The sequence below is a fragment of the Sus scrofa genome, chromosome 14, assembly GCF_054392235.1.
Source record: "Sus scrofa isolate SSC_HxYL_T2T_F1_AM1 chromosome 14, Sscrofa_HxYL_maternal_Yorkshire_Landrace_v2.0, whole genome shotgun sequence".
In the NCBI taxonomy this organism is placed as follows: Eukaryota; Metazoa; Chordata; class Mammalia; order Artiodactyla; family Suidae; genus Sus; species Sus scrofa.
This window is the reverse complement of record NC_139396.1, coordinates 138,719,270-138,736,836: the sequence shown is the minus strand read 5'-3', so window position 1 is coordinate 138,736,836 and position 17,567 is coordinate 138,719,270. Positions and strand designations below refer to the sequence as shown.

Genomic DNA, 17,567 nt, shown 5'->3' with positions numbered 1-17,567 from the left:
TTGGGGTAAAGTATGTGTATAAAATATTACCCCTATCCTCAGAGAGTGTAAAAACAATTCAGAAAAGAGAAAAATCCCCTGAGATATAAGTAACAACTCCTAATAGTCTAGGTGTAGAGCAATGGTAGATAATAAAAGCCATAAGGGCACAAAGGAAGGGAGCCATTCCCATCTCTGAAGTTCACAGTTGTCATAGGAGAGTCGGGGCTGATCAGGACTAAAAGGCCAGGGGTGAGGCCGAGAGAGCCGTCCAGGTGCTTAGCTCTGAGCAAACTCAAGAGATTCTGAAGTTCACTGTTTTGATACAAAACAATCTGGAAAACCACTGACAGCAGAAGGTGGGAAGGCAGAAAGTGGGGCATTAAGGATGCTGCCTTCAAATAAGAGGATGATTTATCCCAGTAACACACCCTCCCACACACAAACACACCCACACACAACACATACACTACTCCACACATACACACACACCACACATACATGCCACACATAGACCACACCACACACAAAACACACATACACTACACACCACACACACTCCCTATATACATACTCAGCATGCCTCACTCGATGGCACATCTTCACTTGTTTCCTCTCATTTTTGATGTATTTGGTCCCTCCTGCCAGTGAAACTCTAAACCTAAATCAAAGGGCACCCTCCTCCACTGCTGGTGGGAATGCAAACTGGTACAGCCACTATGGAGAACAGTTTGGAGATACCTTAGAAATCTATACACAGAACTACCATATGACCCCGCAATCCCACTCTTGAGCATATATCGGACAAGAGTTTCCTTGAAAAATAGACGTGCACCCGCAAGTTCATTGCAGCACTATTCACAGTAGCCAAGACATGGAAACAACCCAAATGTCCATCGACATTGAATTAGGAAGATGTGGTGTATATATATATATATATATATATATATACACCACATATATATATATATGCGATGGAATACTACTCAGCCACAAAAAAGAACGACATAATGCCATTTGCAACAACATGGATGGAACTAGAGACTCTCATACTGAGTGAAATAAGTCAGAAAGACAAAGACAAATACCATATGATATCACTTATAACTGGAATCTAATATCCAGCACAAATGAACACTTCCACAGAAAAGAAAATCATGGACTTGGAGAACAGACTTGTGGCCGCCTGGGGGAAGAGAGGGAGTGGGAGGTATCAGGAGCTTGGGGTTATTGTATACAACTTGGTATGGATTTACAATGAGATCCTGCTGAGTAGCATTGAGAAACATGTCTAGATATTTATATTGCAACAGAACAAAGGGTGGAAAAAAATGTATACATGTAAGTGTAACGGCCCCCATGATGTACAGTGGAAAAATAAATTAATTAATTAAAACAAATAGATAAATTAATTTTTAAAAAACCTAAATCAAGGCTTCCCTAGTTTGTCTAAAAATTTGTGTCCTGCCTGGGCCTGGCCATTCGAGGGGTGGTTAGCACTGGACTGGGAGGGGAAGAGTTAGTAAGTCCTAGATTTTCACAGAAAGAAAATCCTAGAGACACTTAATTTCTTGGAGCGCCTCATTCCCATGTTAGATAAGCCACTTTGGACAGAAATAGAATGTGGCTTTGATAAATTACTTATCTCCTCTCTAATTCCTCATCTCTAATGAGATTTGATTCTAAGTAATCTCAAACCCCAGGCCAAGTCCTCATCATTTCAAGACCTCTTTGGCATAATAAAACGACAATGCAACTGAGGGAACTTTAGCAGGCCACTAAAGTACCCTGTATATGGCAGTGACCCATAACACCTTCATCTTTCACCACAAGTCCGGGATCTCCCCAGGGGACTGGTATCCAAAGCATAGGAGAGACAGCATAGCCTCTCCTATAGCATCTTCATAGCCTCTGGGAAGCCATCCTCATTTTCCTTGTAGGCAACTGACTTTGCATCTTCCCTCTACCTGTACATCTGGACTTACCTGAATGAAGATATATTCATCCTGGACGACCAGGGAGCTAATGTCAATGGAGCGAGCAAAAGGCCCACTCCGAGTAGTCTCAGCACATTCCTGGATCCTGCAGGTGAGGTAGTGAGCATCTGAAAGAGGAGGGCAGAGCAACACTTAGACACAGGGGCAGCGGTCAGTGAAGCTCTCAGCACACAAAGTTCTGTTTACGAAGGATGCCATTTAAAACAACCATGAGATCACATTTTCTTGTCCACAGAATTTGTAAAATTTTTAAAAGTAATATCTAGTTCAGAAAAGGGAGTAGGGAAAGAGTTAATCTTACATCCTAACAGCTCAAGACTAAATTGGTACAAATTTTTGGAGGAACAAGTTTGAAATAGCTATCAGAATTTTAAATGTACCGGTCTTACACTAGCAACTCTAATTCAAATGAGGTTTTCTAGAGACAGGTATATATGTCCACAAAGGGGCGATGGGGGGATGTTTATTGGGGCATTGTTTATAACACTAAGAAAAGGAAACTGGCTAAATGTCTGTGAATTAAGGAACATTTAAATAACAGGTACACATACGTGGTACCATTGCTGAAAATAAAAGAATTAGGGATATACATATGCATCAACATTCTGCTTCCTCCAGCTGCATTGTTCTACAACCCTCTTAAAAAATGATCTAGCAATATATATAGTTTGATCCAATTTATTTAAAAAAAAATTTTTTGTCTTTATAAATATAGGTTTTTACCTTAACCACACAGCAAAAAAAAGTTTTAAAGGACACCTACAAAAATTAGCCATGATTACTTGGGGAGAAGGAATGGACTTAAGGAGAAAGAGTTGAAGTAGGGCCTTTGCTTTTTATATTATATACATCATTATTGTGTTTATAATAAAACTGTATTTATTTATTACTCATAAATAAAACTTGTATCACTACTTGTAACATTTTCTAAATATCTCAGTTGCTGAACATTCCTCAAGCAGCTGGACCTGAATGAGAAATTCTGGACTCTAAGCATTCTGACGATGAGGACACAGTCAGGCAAGGAAGACAATCCATTCTGTTATTTGTTCTCCAAGGAAAAACTGCAGGGAAGTCTCTATAAAGAAACCTCTGTATAAACTTGCTTTACAAGTATGTATTATTGATTTAATGATGCTTAAAAATAATAAATGGGTCAAAGTGGAAAGTAATAATCACTTTAGGATTAAAAGCAAAGAAGTCTTTGTCACCATCTAAAATGACCTGCCTTACTACATATACCTAATGTTCTCACCAACTTAAATATGCACACAGGTGTGCCTAAGTGTCACAAGCTACAATGAAGGGGGTGGTAAGCAGTAGAGATAAATAAAGGCAAAAGTTTAAATAAGCAACAATTTATAACAATTGAGTTTAAAGCAAGGGTACTTTAAATCTTCCCTCATTGTTGATCTTTAATTATTGATTGATCCAGCAAGTACTTGTGTGCATATAATGTGTGGGGTATTATATAAGTTCCAGGAATATAGCCGTGACTTAGAAATTTTCTATTCTGGAAGGAACTGCTGTCTAAAAAGGGTTCACTCAAAAATTATTTGTAGCTAGCTATTACAAATATTTATTTATGAATAAAATGCTAATTTAATAAAGAAACACGTTTTAAGAGAAAACAAATTTATTATGTGCTATATCTCTACTTTTCAAATCTGGACAAAGTCAAGTTGCTTTGGGATCCTTAATCCATACACATCAAACACTGATTTCAGTCTCTCCATCAGCTGTTTTATCATCTGCTCAGTCTCTCAAGCCTCCTCACTCTCCTTTCCTTCCTTTCTGTGGTGCAATCCAGCTTGTTCTCTGCCCTGACAATTCTGCCTCTGAAGTGTCTCCAGAATCTCTCTTCTTCTCTCCATGACCCTTGCCATTTGCCTGGACAAGTCCATCCCATCTGTGCTGCCTGCTGCACCGATTTCATAGCTGGTGCTCAGGTGCATGATGGACTCAAAGCAGGGTGGACCCGAGGGAAAGAGCCAGCATCATCTCTCAAACCTAACTGAGCTAATCCCCCCCAGCCTCAGAACCACCAACAGTTCTGAGCGCCTGAAAACAAAGCCCAAATATATTTCTATGAAATAGAAGGCCTTTTACAACCAGCTTAATGAAATAAAATGTCTAAGGAGCCAGGCAAATAATATATAAGAGGAAACTGAGCTGGGGTAAGATGATAAAAGGCAGCTGGCACATGGCCTTAATGTCAGGGATCACTGAGGGACACCTGGAACTACAGTAAAATGGCCAATACTTGTCTCCTTACTGGGGAGCTGCTTCTCGGCATCCATTATCATCGAGATGCAGGAATAAGATGTTCTGAGTTTCCGCATAAAGTTAAATATTCCAATTTTTTTATTGTCAAATTTCCTAATGTTTAAAAAATTGAAAACTAATTTAAATTTAAAATATGGTGCAGTTCAAACTCTATGAGGCTAAAGGAAATAAGCCTACAGTCCAAACAAGCCTAGGGGCCATTCATTTTGCATCTTGACTCTGAAATTTGGTCCTTTCCTGCCTCTCCAGAGAAGAGAGAGTGCCCGGTCCTCCCCGTTCTCTGACGTGTTATCAGTCTGGCTCCCTCCCCTATTGTGGAAGTACATCCTGTGGGCCCCATCCTCTCGGTCTCTGTCCACAGAGAAAGCCAAGAAGGGCCTGGCTTTCCACTTCTGGCTGAGAGGACGGGGGAAGGCAAGCAGCCCAGGCTGTGCCTTGGAGCACATGGCCTGCCCTCCAGGAATATTCTTGGCCCCACAAAGGCTTAGTAATTTGCTCCTAGAATAAAGCACCAAAACCCAGTGAAACGCAGCAGTAAATACATGTAAAGAAACCACAAGTGTTGACATGACAACCTTCTTCTTTCTTGACAGCAAGTATCACGGAAATCTCCTTACACCGGTAATCAAAGGTGTGCACAGGAGGATGTCTGCTTATCCCTCTCATGGGCTCATTTCCCCCGTCTATTTGGTATTTACTCCTGCACTTGGAGATGTTGAAAAAAAAAAAAAGAATCAAGTGTCTTCAAGGCCACCCCCAACAAATGTAAACCTACCTAAACCTTGGCCCATGGCAGGTGAGCTATTGCGCCAAACCTGTCCTAGTTCTTGGCTCTCCCCCCGTCCCCCTTTCCGACTTGCCCCTGCCTGGCAGGGAACAAAAGGTCTAATTTAACAGGAAAGCAGCACTAAAATGAGTTTTCAAAATCCACTTAAAATTCAGTGGCCTCGCAGTCATTGGTTCAGCTCATATATCAGAAGGCTCAACGCTTTTATTTTTCAAACCACAGAAACACGATAACAAGTGCTACAGCACCCACTGCCTCATGAGAACCCAATGTGGGGCCTGAGGAGAAGAATGTGTCAGGCAGGCACAAGTTTCCCAGGGGAATGTGGATTTCAAAGGTGGGAAAGAGTCACAATTGGCTCAGGCCTCTGACTTATAAAGGGTCATAAATTTGGACTTTGGACATTATCTCCAAATGAGGCTGAATGCAGCCATATTCTGTAATGAAACTGAAAGAAGCTATGTATCAGATAACTTGAAATACCCAAATAGGCTTCTAACAAGTGTGGCCTTTTTATTTACTTATTTATTTTTAATAGCACCATATGGCTGATAAAATGGAGGAGGCCCAGATCACTTGAGCATATTGTGGGGTTTGAGAGAAAGGCTTCTGAAGGTAGAAAGTGTGAAGATCAATTCCTGGACTTGCTACTTGCTGATTGCCCTTGGCTAAGCAGAAGTATGCTTTTCATCTGCAAGGTGCAAACAAGTTAGTATTTGCCTCTCAGGGTTATCGTCAGGATTAAATAAGATTATGTATGAAAAATGCTTAACACATTGTGGACTAAATCTAAAAAATTCAATAAATGCTAATTCTTTTTATTATGAAGAAAGAAGGAAGGGGATTTAACACAGTGTCCCTCATAGGTTCAATTAACAACAAGGAATATTCTGTTTTATTGCGGAGAATCAAAAGACCAGGAGAGGAATTCCTCTTGTGGCTTAGTGATAATGAACCCAACTAGGATTCATGAGGATGTGGGTTTGATCCCTGGTTCCACTCAGTGGGTTAAGGATCTGGCATTGCTGAGAATTGGAGTGTAGATCACAAACATGGCTTGGATCTGGCACAGCTGTGGCTATGGCATAAGCCAGCAGCTACAGCTATGAATTGACCCCTAGCTAGAGAACTTCCATATGCTTCAGGTGCAGCTCTAAAAAGCAAAATAAATAAATAAATAAAAGTAAACAGTAGGGCACAGGTCCTACTGGTAAAGTCATAAGTTATATTCTGAATTTATGTCACTGTTTGCTTTCTTTAAATGCTATGGGTGCTCAGACAAGAAGAAAAAAAAAAGCACATTTGAGATGAAATAATCAAGGAGGACTTGAAGGAGGAGACAGCCCTTGTGTTTAGCCTGGATGGAGACATGTTCTATGGGAGAAGGGAATTCCTGAAAAAGGGAGTAAAAACTGATGTGGACATCTAGGTGCAAAGTGGAAGGCACTATAAAATTAGATGATAATGTGTGGACTTGATTAATCCTTATTCTTGAACTTCTATTTCTATCCTCTCCTTCAAAACATTCTCAAATGAAAAACTAGAAAGACCAGACTGAATGAAGATCTCATTTGGCTACCCTTCTGGGAAAACCAGACAGTGATTTCCCAAGTGGTTGAGAGTCACCTCATCCTCAAGATTAATGTATTTCTAAATGGGAAATGTCTTTCAAATGTATTTCTAAGAGCTGGTACAGTCACTTATCCACTGACAAAAAGTCAAGGCTTTGTTGCCTATACCTTGGAGAGCAATATCTGCTCCATAGCTCTATCAGTACTGGCTTGTTTTAACTCATTCTACTACTGGTAGAACTATAGGGAAGGTGGTACCATTGACCCCGTGTGCCCAGTCTCATGGCTTCTCAACTTACATGTGGTGGACCAATATCCTCTCTGGTGAGAAGAGGTAACCTTAGACTGACTGATTCATTCCTTTTGTATGGGGTCAAGTTGTGCAGAGAAGCTGCATGTGTCAGACACTCCCAGAGGCTCCATAAAGCAGAACATAAGATTGGTCCTTGCCCTCAGAAGAACCCCAGATTAGTGATGAAGACAATATATTCACAAGTGATTGTGCCTTAGTATCTGTGCTGGGTCAAGGATGATCAGGAAAGAGGAATGTAGAAAGATAAGGAAGGGAATAACCTGACACCCTTAATGTTATCTTCCTAAAAGGTTCATTTCTGCCAGCAGTTTTATAAGGCAAGCTTCTCATCCACCTACATCAACAAGTTTCATTGTAAAGTCCAGCATTCCTCACTCTGCCAAACCTTTGCAAAAGGATCATCTCCTGAGAAGCAGGGATAAAGTCTTAGTCATCTTTGTTTCCCACCTGGTGCTGACTTTATAAAAAATCTTCAGTAAGTGTGAGTTAAACTGAATTGAATTACATTAAAAGCTGACACATTTTTATGTTGAATTATATTGTGACTTGCGATTATGTTTTGCCTTTAAGATTATTAAATATTCAAACTATTCTAAACGTCATGTCTCTTGCCATTTCAGAGGAAAAAAAAAAACTTTCCATGATTCACTCAATCTCCATCCCTTTGGGTAATATACATATTGTCAAAATTGAAAAAGTGAATTAAAATTGTGAACAAAAAGCAAATTCAGCTCTTCGGGTCTTTTCGTAGAGAAATACCCAGGAGCTATTTATTTTAAATAATGACATTAACTCTCAAATGCAAATAAGTGAAACCAAGCAGATTCCGAGAAACTCTGAAAAGTTATTTAGCTTCCATAAGCTTCCTTTCCCTTGACTGAGGAGTGAGCCTAACCTGTTTGCAGGCACAGTGAAAAACAAAGGATATTGACGTTATTGCAAATGCCTAATACAGCACCTGAGACAGGGTAGGTACCTAAAATCAGCAAGATAAGAAAAGGTAGCTACCATTCCTTCCTAGCATACCTAGGGATTTAGAGTTTTTGTGAAACTTCTTACTGCCCACGGGAGAATTCTAGGGTCTCTTCCTTCTACGGACACAGAGGGAAATCTGGCAGGGTAATAGGCATTTAGAAATCATACTGATTCTAAGTATCTTAGGACTCCTGACTCTCCATTCAGGGCTGTTCCTACTCCACTTGCCAAATAAACTGACTCCGAATATGATGATTAGGTAGTGGTAGTGGTGGTGGTGACAGTAACATTTTTGAATGTTCACTCTCTTGTCTGGTCTTGCAGGAAATATATGCCTTAAACTGGTTATTGCAAGAATGTAAGAATCATGCAGGAATTGCTGCAGCCCCAATAAGGAGTTAGAATTATTTTCATTCCCATTTCACAGATGAGGAAACTGAAGCAGAGAATGATTAAGTAATGCATCTGAATTCCACAGCTCTAAAATGCAATAGGGATAGGATTTGGACCTAGGTGATTTGACACCAGAACCAGTGATCCTAACCATTATGGATTTGAATCATGGAAGGACAATTATGATGAGAATTAGACTAAAATTCACATTCTGGTTCAGTCCCTGTCACTGACTATCTATGGGACCTTGAGAAAATTGTTACACATGTTGCTGCTTGAGAGTGAGGCAATTTGAAAATTTCTAATCTATTCCAATCATGCTTTTAAATACTGAGATCCTTTGTCAAAAACCATCCTATATTCTCAATATATGAAGTGGATTTTTTTTTTCTTTCTGCTTACTGCTGTTTAGGGTTGAGCCTGTGGCATATGTAAATTCTCAGGCAAGGGGTCAAAGTGGCGCTGCAGCTGCCAACCTACGCCACAGTCACAACAACACAGAATCCTTAACCCATTGAGCAAGGTCAGGGATCGAATCTGCATCTTCATGGATACTAGTTGGTTAGTTACTGCTGAGCCACAATAGCAACTCCTGAAGTAGATTTTACCATGCCTTATATAAATGAAGAGAAGGCAAGGGGGTCTGTAGTCCTATTGATTTAACTCTCTCCTTATCCTCTTCTTGGTTGAGTTCTTAAAATAATGCCAGAGCTCTTAGTTACACAATTTACAACCATTGAACTAGTTAATAACCTCAAGTTCTTTAAGAGCCAATACTCTATGCGTCTAGAAGCTACAGTTTAGGCTGCAAGGCTGATAGTTTTGCCTTGTGTGCCAAGCCCACTTGATTATTTATGACTGCCTAGAATGCTTTGTCAGGAAGTTTTGGGCTTTATCTTGGTTGATGAGAAAGTGTCATGATTGGCTAAGAGAGCAGATAATGGTCCTGGGACAATGAATGGTCATATATGTTCTGTGGGTTTGGATCTAGAAATGTGAAGTCTAGATGTCTAAAACCTTTTAGCTCCTATACAGTTGCACTAATTACAGTGTTCCTCTGAGGCACTCATCTAGCTTATGTTTCAGAATTTCCAATGAAGAGGAACTTGATACTTTACAAGGCAGTCTGTGTCATTTTGGGGGTCCTCAAATTGTTACTCCTTTGTTCATGGAACTGAAATATGCCTCACTATAAATTTTACTCTACAATAAGAATTTTTGCAAATTGATGAAAAAATGATAAAAATACTTATTATATCTGTGTGTTTTTAAATATGTGAAGCACTGGAAGATCACAAAAAGGTTAAAAAATTTTCCAAGGTCAAATAGCTTCTAACTGACAGAGATAATTCTCCAACTCAAATCTTAGGGACCAATATGACACTCCATTGTTGACACTGTTGACACTCCATTGTCTCTTGGATGAAGAATGCATATATGAGTATGTAACTGAGTGTGGGAGAGAGAGGGAAAAAGAGGGAGGGAGAGAGAAAATGAATATGCATATGAATAAGAACATGAATATTAACATGAATATTCTCAGGGGACACTGACAACATTCAGAGTGAGATGATTTCCAGAAAAGAATGGGAGAAGAAGCCATCTGAATCCTGAATCTCACGGCAGAAGCAGGTTTCACACTGTTGTTAACAAGATTGGTTGGCTTTGCCCTCTTTAAACCCTGCCAAAGCAAGAGATAATTCAATGACTTTAGTTTAATCTGGAGGTCTGACACTCAAAGAGAAGGACCAGGAGTAGGGAAGTGTGGAGATACTCCCATCAAAACCAGACAAGGGACCTGTTTATGTTGGGTTTGCTCCAGAGTGTAAGAGGCAAGTCTAGAGCCAGGATGGTCAAGGCCACACATAATACTGAAGAGCCACATGCTGTGTTGTTGCACCTGCAACCCCTTCAGTCTAGAGCAGTGCTGTCCAATAGACACATGATGGAGCCACTAATGACCCTTTACATTTTCCAGTAGCCACATTTAAAAGAAAAGTACACACCAAGCATACTTTATCTAGTCTTCTATAGAACCAGCTCACCAGATGATCATAAGGTATGCTACAGGTTAAGAGAAATGGCCATGGGAACAGCATTCACCACATACCACAGCAGAACGGAGTCATGCATTTCATTAGGATATGTAAAACAAAACATCCCCAGGTTAATTCAATCTTGTTAGGTGCACTTTTCAAATAAAGATGGGTGAGAGCCAATTCCCTAGGTCAGGAGAAGATTTTTTGAACTACCAAAAAACTGATTTTAAAACTTTAAAAAGTGAAACAGAATTAATACGTACTATCCTTTAACCTAAATGTGGCATATGACATTTATTCCTGTTTTATATCCATCAGCTTTTTTTCAATTCTTGACAATAAGCTGGGAATTTTTCTATGTGCTCTGCATTTTTTTTTTCTTTTGAGGGCCACACCTGAGGCATAATGGAGGTTCCAAGGTTAGGGACTGAATTGGAGCTGCAGCTGCTGGGCCTACAACACAGCCACAGCAACATGGGATCCGCCTCGCATCTGCCACTTAGGCCACAGCTCAAGGCAACCCTGGATGCTTAACCTACTGAGCAAAGCCAGGGATCGAACCTGCGTCCTCATAGATATTAGTCAGATTGGTTTCCTCTGAGCCACGATGGGAACTCTGTGCTCTGTATTTTTAATCTCATAAAACTTCACAGTATTCTTATACTATAGACCTTATCCCAATGTGGATCAGCATTCTTGAATTTTCAGAAAATAAGTTTAAGCTCAGTGTAAGAAATTACCTAAAGAGGGAGAACTGTCCAGCAATAGAATGGATCTGTCTTAAGCAGAGCTCATGAACTCTGAGGATACCCTGTTAGAAGCTGGGGGCGGGGGAGGTTCCTACACTAGATAAGAGGTCAGACAGTCCTGTAAAGTTTCCCCAACTCTTCAATATTACAGAAATTATAGATCACATACATAGCTTAAAAAGGTTGACATAAAGATCAAAGCGAAGTCAAGGGCTGTCCCGAAAACTGTGGGTTATCTTCTGAAAGCTGCTGTCCACTGTTCTTCTTCAAACCCCTCCATCTCATCCTTCATCCAGTGTTTCCAGTTTTTTTTTTTCTTTTTTCTCAGCAGTAAATTTCTAATTCAAGCTTTGCCACTCTTTGAATATGTGCCATTATCTCCCTAAATCTTAAATAGCTCTCCTGTTAAAAAATGTAAAGGAAGTGTGGGTCACCCCTCATCCCTGCCTGCTTCAGAGAGGAGCTTATATTTATTCAAAAATCAAAAAAAAAGAAAAAGAAAAAAAGAAAGTACTCAGCAAAGTGCCAGGCACAAAGTAACAAGTGTTGATCACCTTCCAACTCTCTTAAAAATAAAAATAAAGCAAATAAAATATATTCCCCAAAGTGCATGTTTCTAGCGTGCAGCTGTGTTTGGCCTTAAAAGCAGTAGATTTATCATGGAGGTAGCATATTCTGAATGATACCCCAACACCTATATCCAGGTCAAAGAGAATCTGCTTACAAGTGTGCATTCAACTCAAACCCTTTGAGTTGGGCAGAGCCAGGATAAGTATGCTCAGATAATAGGAAACCAGAGCACAGAGAGGTTAGGGGGTCTCAAGGTCTCATGTTCAGTGGGTGGTAGAACTCAGGACCTCAATTCACAGTTAGGTGTTTTTTACGGCTATACTCCTAGACCACTACTATTTGCATGAGTTATTTAGCTCTAGTTATGACCTAGAATATGTTCATTACATTTCCATATATTTGATGTATATCATTATTTTCACATATGTAATACATTTTTAAGTTGATTTTATTTTTCTTGAGCAGGAAAGAGCTCTATAGATATAAGTTGGTGCAGATGCTATTTAAGATGTAGATGGGTGCACAATGTACAAAGGGGTCATAGATTTGAAATGTAGGATTCCTCTGCTTATTTGCAGGGATGATAGAGGTCTTGCTCATAACTGAATCTGGGGCTAAGAATCTTGCCCAACATACAGTAGGCTATCTCTAAGAATTTGTTGAATTAATAAATAGTTTTGCAAATATTTTTTTCCAGTTTTTTTGGGGGGTAAGCATGGCTATATAAAGGTTTATTTTTTTAAAGCTAGCAGTCCTTGCAATTCACCATGTAAATGCAAAATAATTACGATGAGCTACAGACATTCCTACTAGAATTACACTGCAGATGCTGGGAAATTACTAACAGGAGCCTCAAAATTTATCATATTAACTCACGTCCCCAGAAAAATTCATTCCCGAGGGTTTATTTCAATGAAATGTCTCCCCTGGGACTGTAGGCCTCTCCCCAACTCTAGGAAATAAAGATGGATATGGCAGTAATGGAGCTCAGGACTGTTCATCTTCCCAAGCCATTAAAATGCAAATCTGGGGAGGAGAGAGAGAGCTGCAGGCAGATCTCCCAGGGCCTGGCCTGGTGGCCACAGCACTCACATCCATCTGCCGTCCGCACCTCCATGTGCACCAGGTCCGCTTCCTTGTCCAATCCAGCCACCGACCTGGGGAATGAAAGAAGAGTCAGAAGCTCAGTGACCATATGGGTGGGAGACAACAAAGCGGGGAAGCATTTGGGGTCATGATTCAGAAAGTCACTTTCTCAAGAGGGCCTGGCCGGGATTGCAAGGACCCACAGAATATGGTGACATATGGTCCCAGCAGGGTGGTTGCCTCTCATAGCTGTCACCTGTAATGGTTGCAACTCATGTGTCTTGGAAAAGCATCAGTGAGTCAGTAACTTTCAATACACCCATCAAAGTACAAAGGAATGCTCTCCATAGTAAAACCAGTCTAAACCTCTGCCCTTGACCCTTTACCACCTTGCAGCTCGATCTTGTCACATCTGATCATTTCCACCACTTCCTCCCCCTCTGCCCTCCCACTCGAGGGGGTGTTATTTCTTACCACACTCTTACCCCAGGTAAGGTGGTTTAGCCTCTGCTCTGGGTTGTTTGTTTCCAGACAGTCCTAACCTCCTGAGTTTAGATCTATCTGCTCTTCCTTACCTCCTTGTGAACAATAAATATATAGTAACCAACATTCAAACTCTGGTCTGACAAGGACACGATTCTCCTGGTGGCAGGGATGGAAGAGCAAAAAGTCTATGATCAATAGCCAGAAAATGAAAGCCAAGAATCTTTACAAATTAATCCTTGTGGGCCTCCACACTTCCACACATAAAGCCCAGTGAGCCACCTCCTGCATAAAATCTCTAGGCCAGAATAAGACTCAGAAAGTGAGCTAAAAAGGCAACAGAGACATTAAAACATTCATGCACTAAAGACATCACATGATCTACTCTCTCTCTAGCAAGCATAGACTCATAGTCTTTTTACTCTTATTATAAATATCATTCTGGTTTTTTAGTCCTCAGTGGCTAAGAGGCGGCATGTTAGAAAGGAAAAGTAGAATTTAAAATGGCAAAAATCAACAGATGGTACCCAGATAACAAGAAAAATAGAAAACTTATTAAACACAGACCTAAGAACTCTAAACCCAATCTTCCACACCATGAATCCACTATACTTTTTCAGGTCCTGAGGCCATAACTGTATTAAAGCACAGCTCGGTATCTGATATCCATGCTGAGGGGCCAGAAGCAGAGAACACGGTAGGCAGGAGGCTAATGATATAAGCTTACTCTGTTTAAGAAAAGAGGCAAATGAGCTCTGTTAGGAAAAATGAAGTGATTTTTTATTTGTTAGTGATTATTGCTTTGAACGGCTAAACTTTCGTTACTTAAGAAGTTCATTTACATAAAATACTTCTTTCTCCAAAAAAACCGCATAAGAGGCTTTACTCTAATGTTTTATTTTTACCAATTATCATTGATATACTATCTCTTTTAATTTTTCCTCATCCATTTGATCCTAGGGGCAAACATCTAACATAAGAAGAGCAAGTATCATTAGTTATATTTGATTGAATGGGAAATGGAGGCACAAAGAAATGGATATTTGTCTAAGATGACACAGGGGCCAGGCCAGAACTAGGAAGGCTTAACTTACTTCTCCATTGAGGGCAGCTCCCAGTCTTCTTGGCTCTTTTCCCTTTGGTTGGCAAGGTCCTTTAAACCCAGCTCTCCCCCTGTCCCTTTTCTTCTCCAGCTAATCCTAACCCCTCCTTTAGTTCTCAATTGGCCTCATCCCTCTAGCAGCCCATCCATCCTCATCTCACTGAAGAATACTTTATTTGCTTCCATAGGACCTTAGCTTGGTGGTTCTCAAACTTGGGTGATCATAACAGCCATTGAGGGGGCTTTGAAATATCCATATGTTTGGCCCCTTCCCAAACCAATGAGATAAGATTCTTTGGGGATAAAATCAAGGCATCATTATTTTTTAAAGCTCTCAGGTGATTTCTATGCATGGTCTTGGAACCACTGTGTTGCATGATTCAATCACATCACTTATGTGATTGCAATTTTGTGTCTTTCATACTTGGATATAAACTTTAAAGATATGGGATCCTGTCTATTTATCTTTGAATCATTGGCACCTATGGGCCTAGTGTATATTAGGTCCTACCAATGTATTTACTGAATTAATGAACAACCCAATATGCCCCTGATAATGACAAAGTTCGAATGTCTAATTTATCTAAGGTCAGACGCACAGGACTGAAAGCACCAGAAAGGGCTATATGGATACCTTCTCTATGCCACAACCTCTCTGTTTATTTACAAGAAATTTTGTATACTCAGGATTAGAGACTTCTCAGGTATTCTATCCTTCTCAGTTTTTCTATCCTCACCCAAGGTCAATGATAGGATAGAATGGACAGAATTGAAACCATAGTGATTAAATCAATTACAGTCATCAAGCATTACGTTCTATAGAAAAGTCACTGCCTCTCAGGAGCTTAATATAAGGCAGACAACAATAAAACAAGTACATAAACTTCCCCCTCATTCAGAATTGCTCAATCCCTTCCACCTATCTAAATCCCTGTATATCTTTTAAGGTTAAAACCAAGCTCTAGATCACCCTCCTTTGGACTTCTATGGAATTCATACTCTAGATTACACATCCTCTAACACTTTTAATTTTATAAAGCTGTGTATATGTTTCTTTTGAGTTGGTTTTGGCCCCTAAGAATGGGCACCTGTGGTATTGGTTGGCATAGTACCCCTATAACCCTTCCATCCTTTGCAGAACTGTTATACCCAACTCAAGCCATGTGCTTTGTCCAGGATGGTCAATCAGAGTAGCCTATCCCTCTGAGCCATCAAGATGGTACATGATCCAGTGTGATTATGAGACATTTTGGCTATAGTTATAAGGACATGATAAGACAATTTAGAGAACTTCTGCAGTAATTCTCCAACTCATCTGGCAGAGAAAAAAAGAGCTACCTTTCCTTCTTATCACCGTGATAAAATGACTGGAAGAAATATTTCCAGCCTGATAGGAAGAATAAGTATAAAAGACTAATGTGGATATACATAAGAAAAAGAAAAGAGACTTTACATTGTGATATATAGCTCAACAGAGAAACAGGGATAGAAAGGGTTGTATGAAGATAGTGGTCAAGAGATGAGATGAGATAGAGATACAAAAAAACAGACAGACAGACACTGAGATTCAGAAAGAAATAGAAAGAGAAGACCAAAATGGCAACATAGGAGACTCCTGAGCTCCCTTCCTCTCATGGATATACCCAATGTATACATGGAGGAATAGCCTATCAAAGAGTTCCCAAAACTAGCTGAGCAACTCCTATATATAAAATGAATGAGAAAATATCCACATTGAAATGGCCAGAAAGGGCTTAGACTTACTCTCTTCATAAACCCCACCCCTGGCAGTTCCACACAATTAGGATTGAACCCCTAATCCCCAGATGCTCCCCAAGGATCAAAAGGTTTAGACCCCACATCTAGAATCCTAAATTTTAAGACCTGCCACAAAGGGGAGGGTCCTCCAAACAACTAACTCTAAAAGCCAATGAGCATTATGTCCCTAAAACTACAGCAAGCAAAGAAGCAGTTCTTAATGGATGATGGAACACTGCTGCAGCTGTTGTTCCATGGCTCAGTGCAGAGGGAGCAGGAAAAATCATGTCTTTCCCCTAAAGTAGTTATCAGAATACTTTAACAACTGCTGCCTGATGATCAGGCTTCTAGGGGCTGCATGTGATTATCCCCAGAGACAGAAGAACACCTCTCCCCCATTTTGCATCCAACCATCTCCAAGTTGTCAGTAACTCCCTGGAAGAAGCTCATACACATGACTGTACCCCCAGCTTTGGGGGCTACCACCTAAGAGATGGTCCCCAAATCTTCTTGCTTTGATAACCAATGGGATTTCCATTCATGAGTCCCATGGGATTGTAACAAAGAAGCAGTTCTTAATAATCTATCCCCCCAAGTTTCAGCACAGAAGGTGCAGACCAAAAAAAAATGGCCATCTTCCACTCTTTCCCTGAAAGGGAAAATACTTTAAATGCTGCCACTTGAGGCTTCTAATTTAGCAGACTCCTCAGGGCTGAGATCCTCTTCAATGATGGAGAAAAGCTGCATACAATTCTTCCATCTTCTCCTTCCAGTGACTCCAATATAATAACATTTTTTTAAAGTCACCAATATCTCCCTGAAAGGAGATTGTACACATATCTGGCACCCCACTCTTGTGACTATTTCATGAGGGCTGAACTCCTGAATCACCTGGGTCTAATAACCAATGGGGCTTACACTCATGAGGCACAAGGGCTGCAACAAACTAAGAAACAGTATTAATGGGCACAGGCATACACTCACCCTTGCATCTATACACCAAGGCACAGCACTTAGAAAGTGGGCAAAAATGACTATTGTCTAGTTTCCCCCTGGAAGGAGCTTAACTACATGCTTTAACACATGCTTCCTGAGTATCCAGCATCAGCCTGCATCCAAATGCTGACTACACTTCTCATCTTTGGAACACTAACAGGTCTTGGCATACTTTAACTAAGAACAAAGAAGGAGGCTTAGACAATCACAAAAGTTTGAGAGACAACTACGAACACAGTCAAGTTGATCAATGAGGTACCTCTCCTACATGAGATCACTCTGTCAAGATTGGAAGATGTGTCTGGTGCTGATTTATCTGATACTCAGAAACCAAGACAAAGAGTCAAGAAAAATGAAGGAACTGACAAATATGTTACAAACAAAAGAACAAGATAAATATCTAGAAACATATCTTAATGAAATGGAGGTAAGTTATTTATCTGGTAGAGAATTCAAAGCAACTGTAATAAAGATGCCTATAAA

At 40.2% G+C, this 17,567-nt stretch overlaps 1 protein-coding gene across 8 annotated transcripts in view; it reads right to left on the bottom strand.

The window, feature by feature from the left end:
* Positions 1–17,567, bottom strand: part of SORCS3 (sortilin related VPS10 domain containing receptor 3) — a 612,545-nt gene that overhangs the window by 149,470 nt on the left and 445,508 nt on the right. For all 8 annotated transcript variants that reach the window (XM_021072812.2, XM_021072813.2, XM_084993359.1 and 5 more), the window contains 2 exons: positions 12,752–12,816; positions 1,965–2,083 (listed from right to left, as the gene is read on the bottom strand). In XM_021072812.2, the coding sequence (XP_020928471.1) occupies positions 1,965–2,083; positions 12,752–12,816 (184 nt within the window). The remainder of the gene's footprint in view (positions 1–1,964; positions 2,084–12,751; positions 12,817–17,567) is intronic.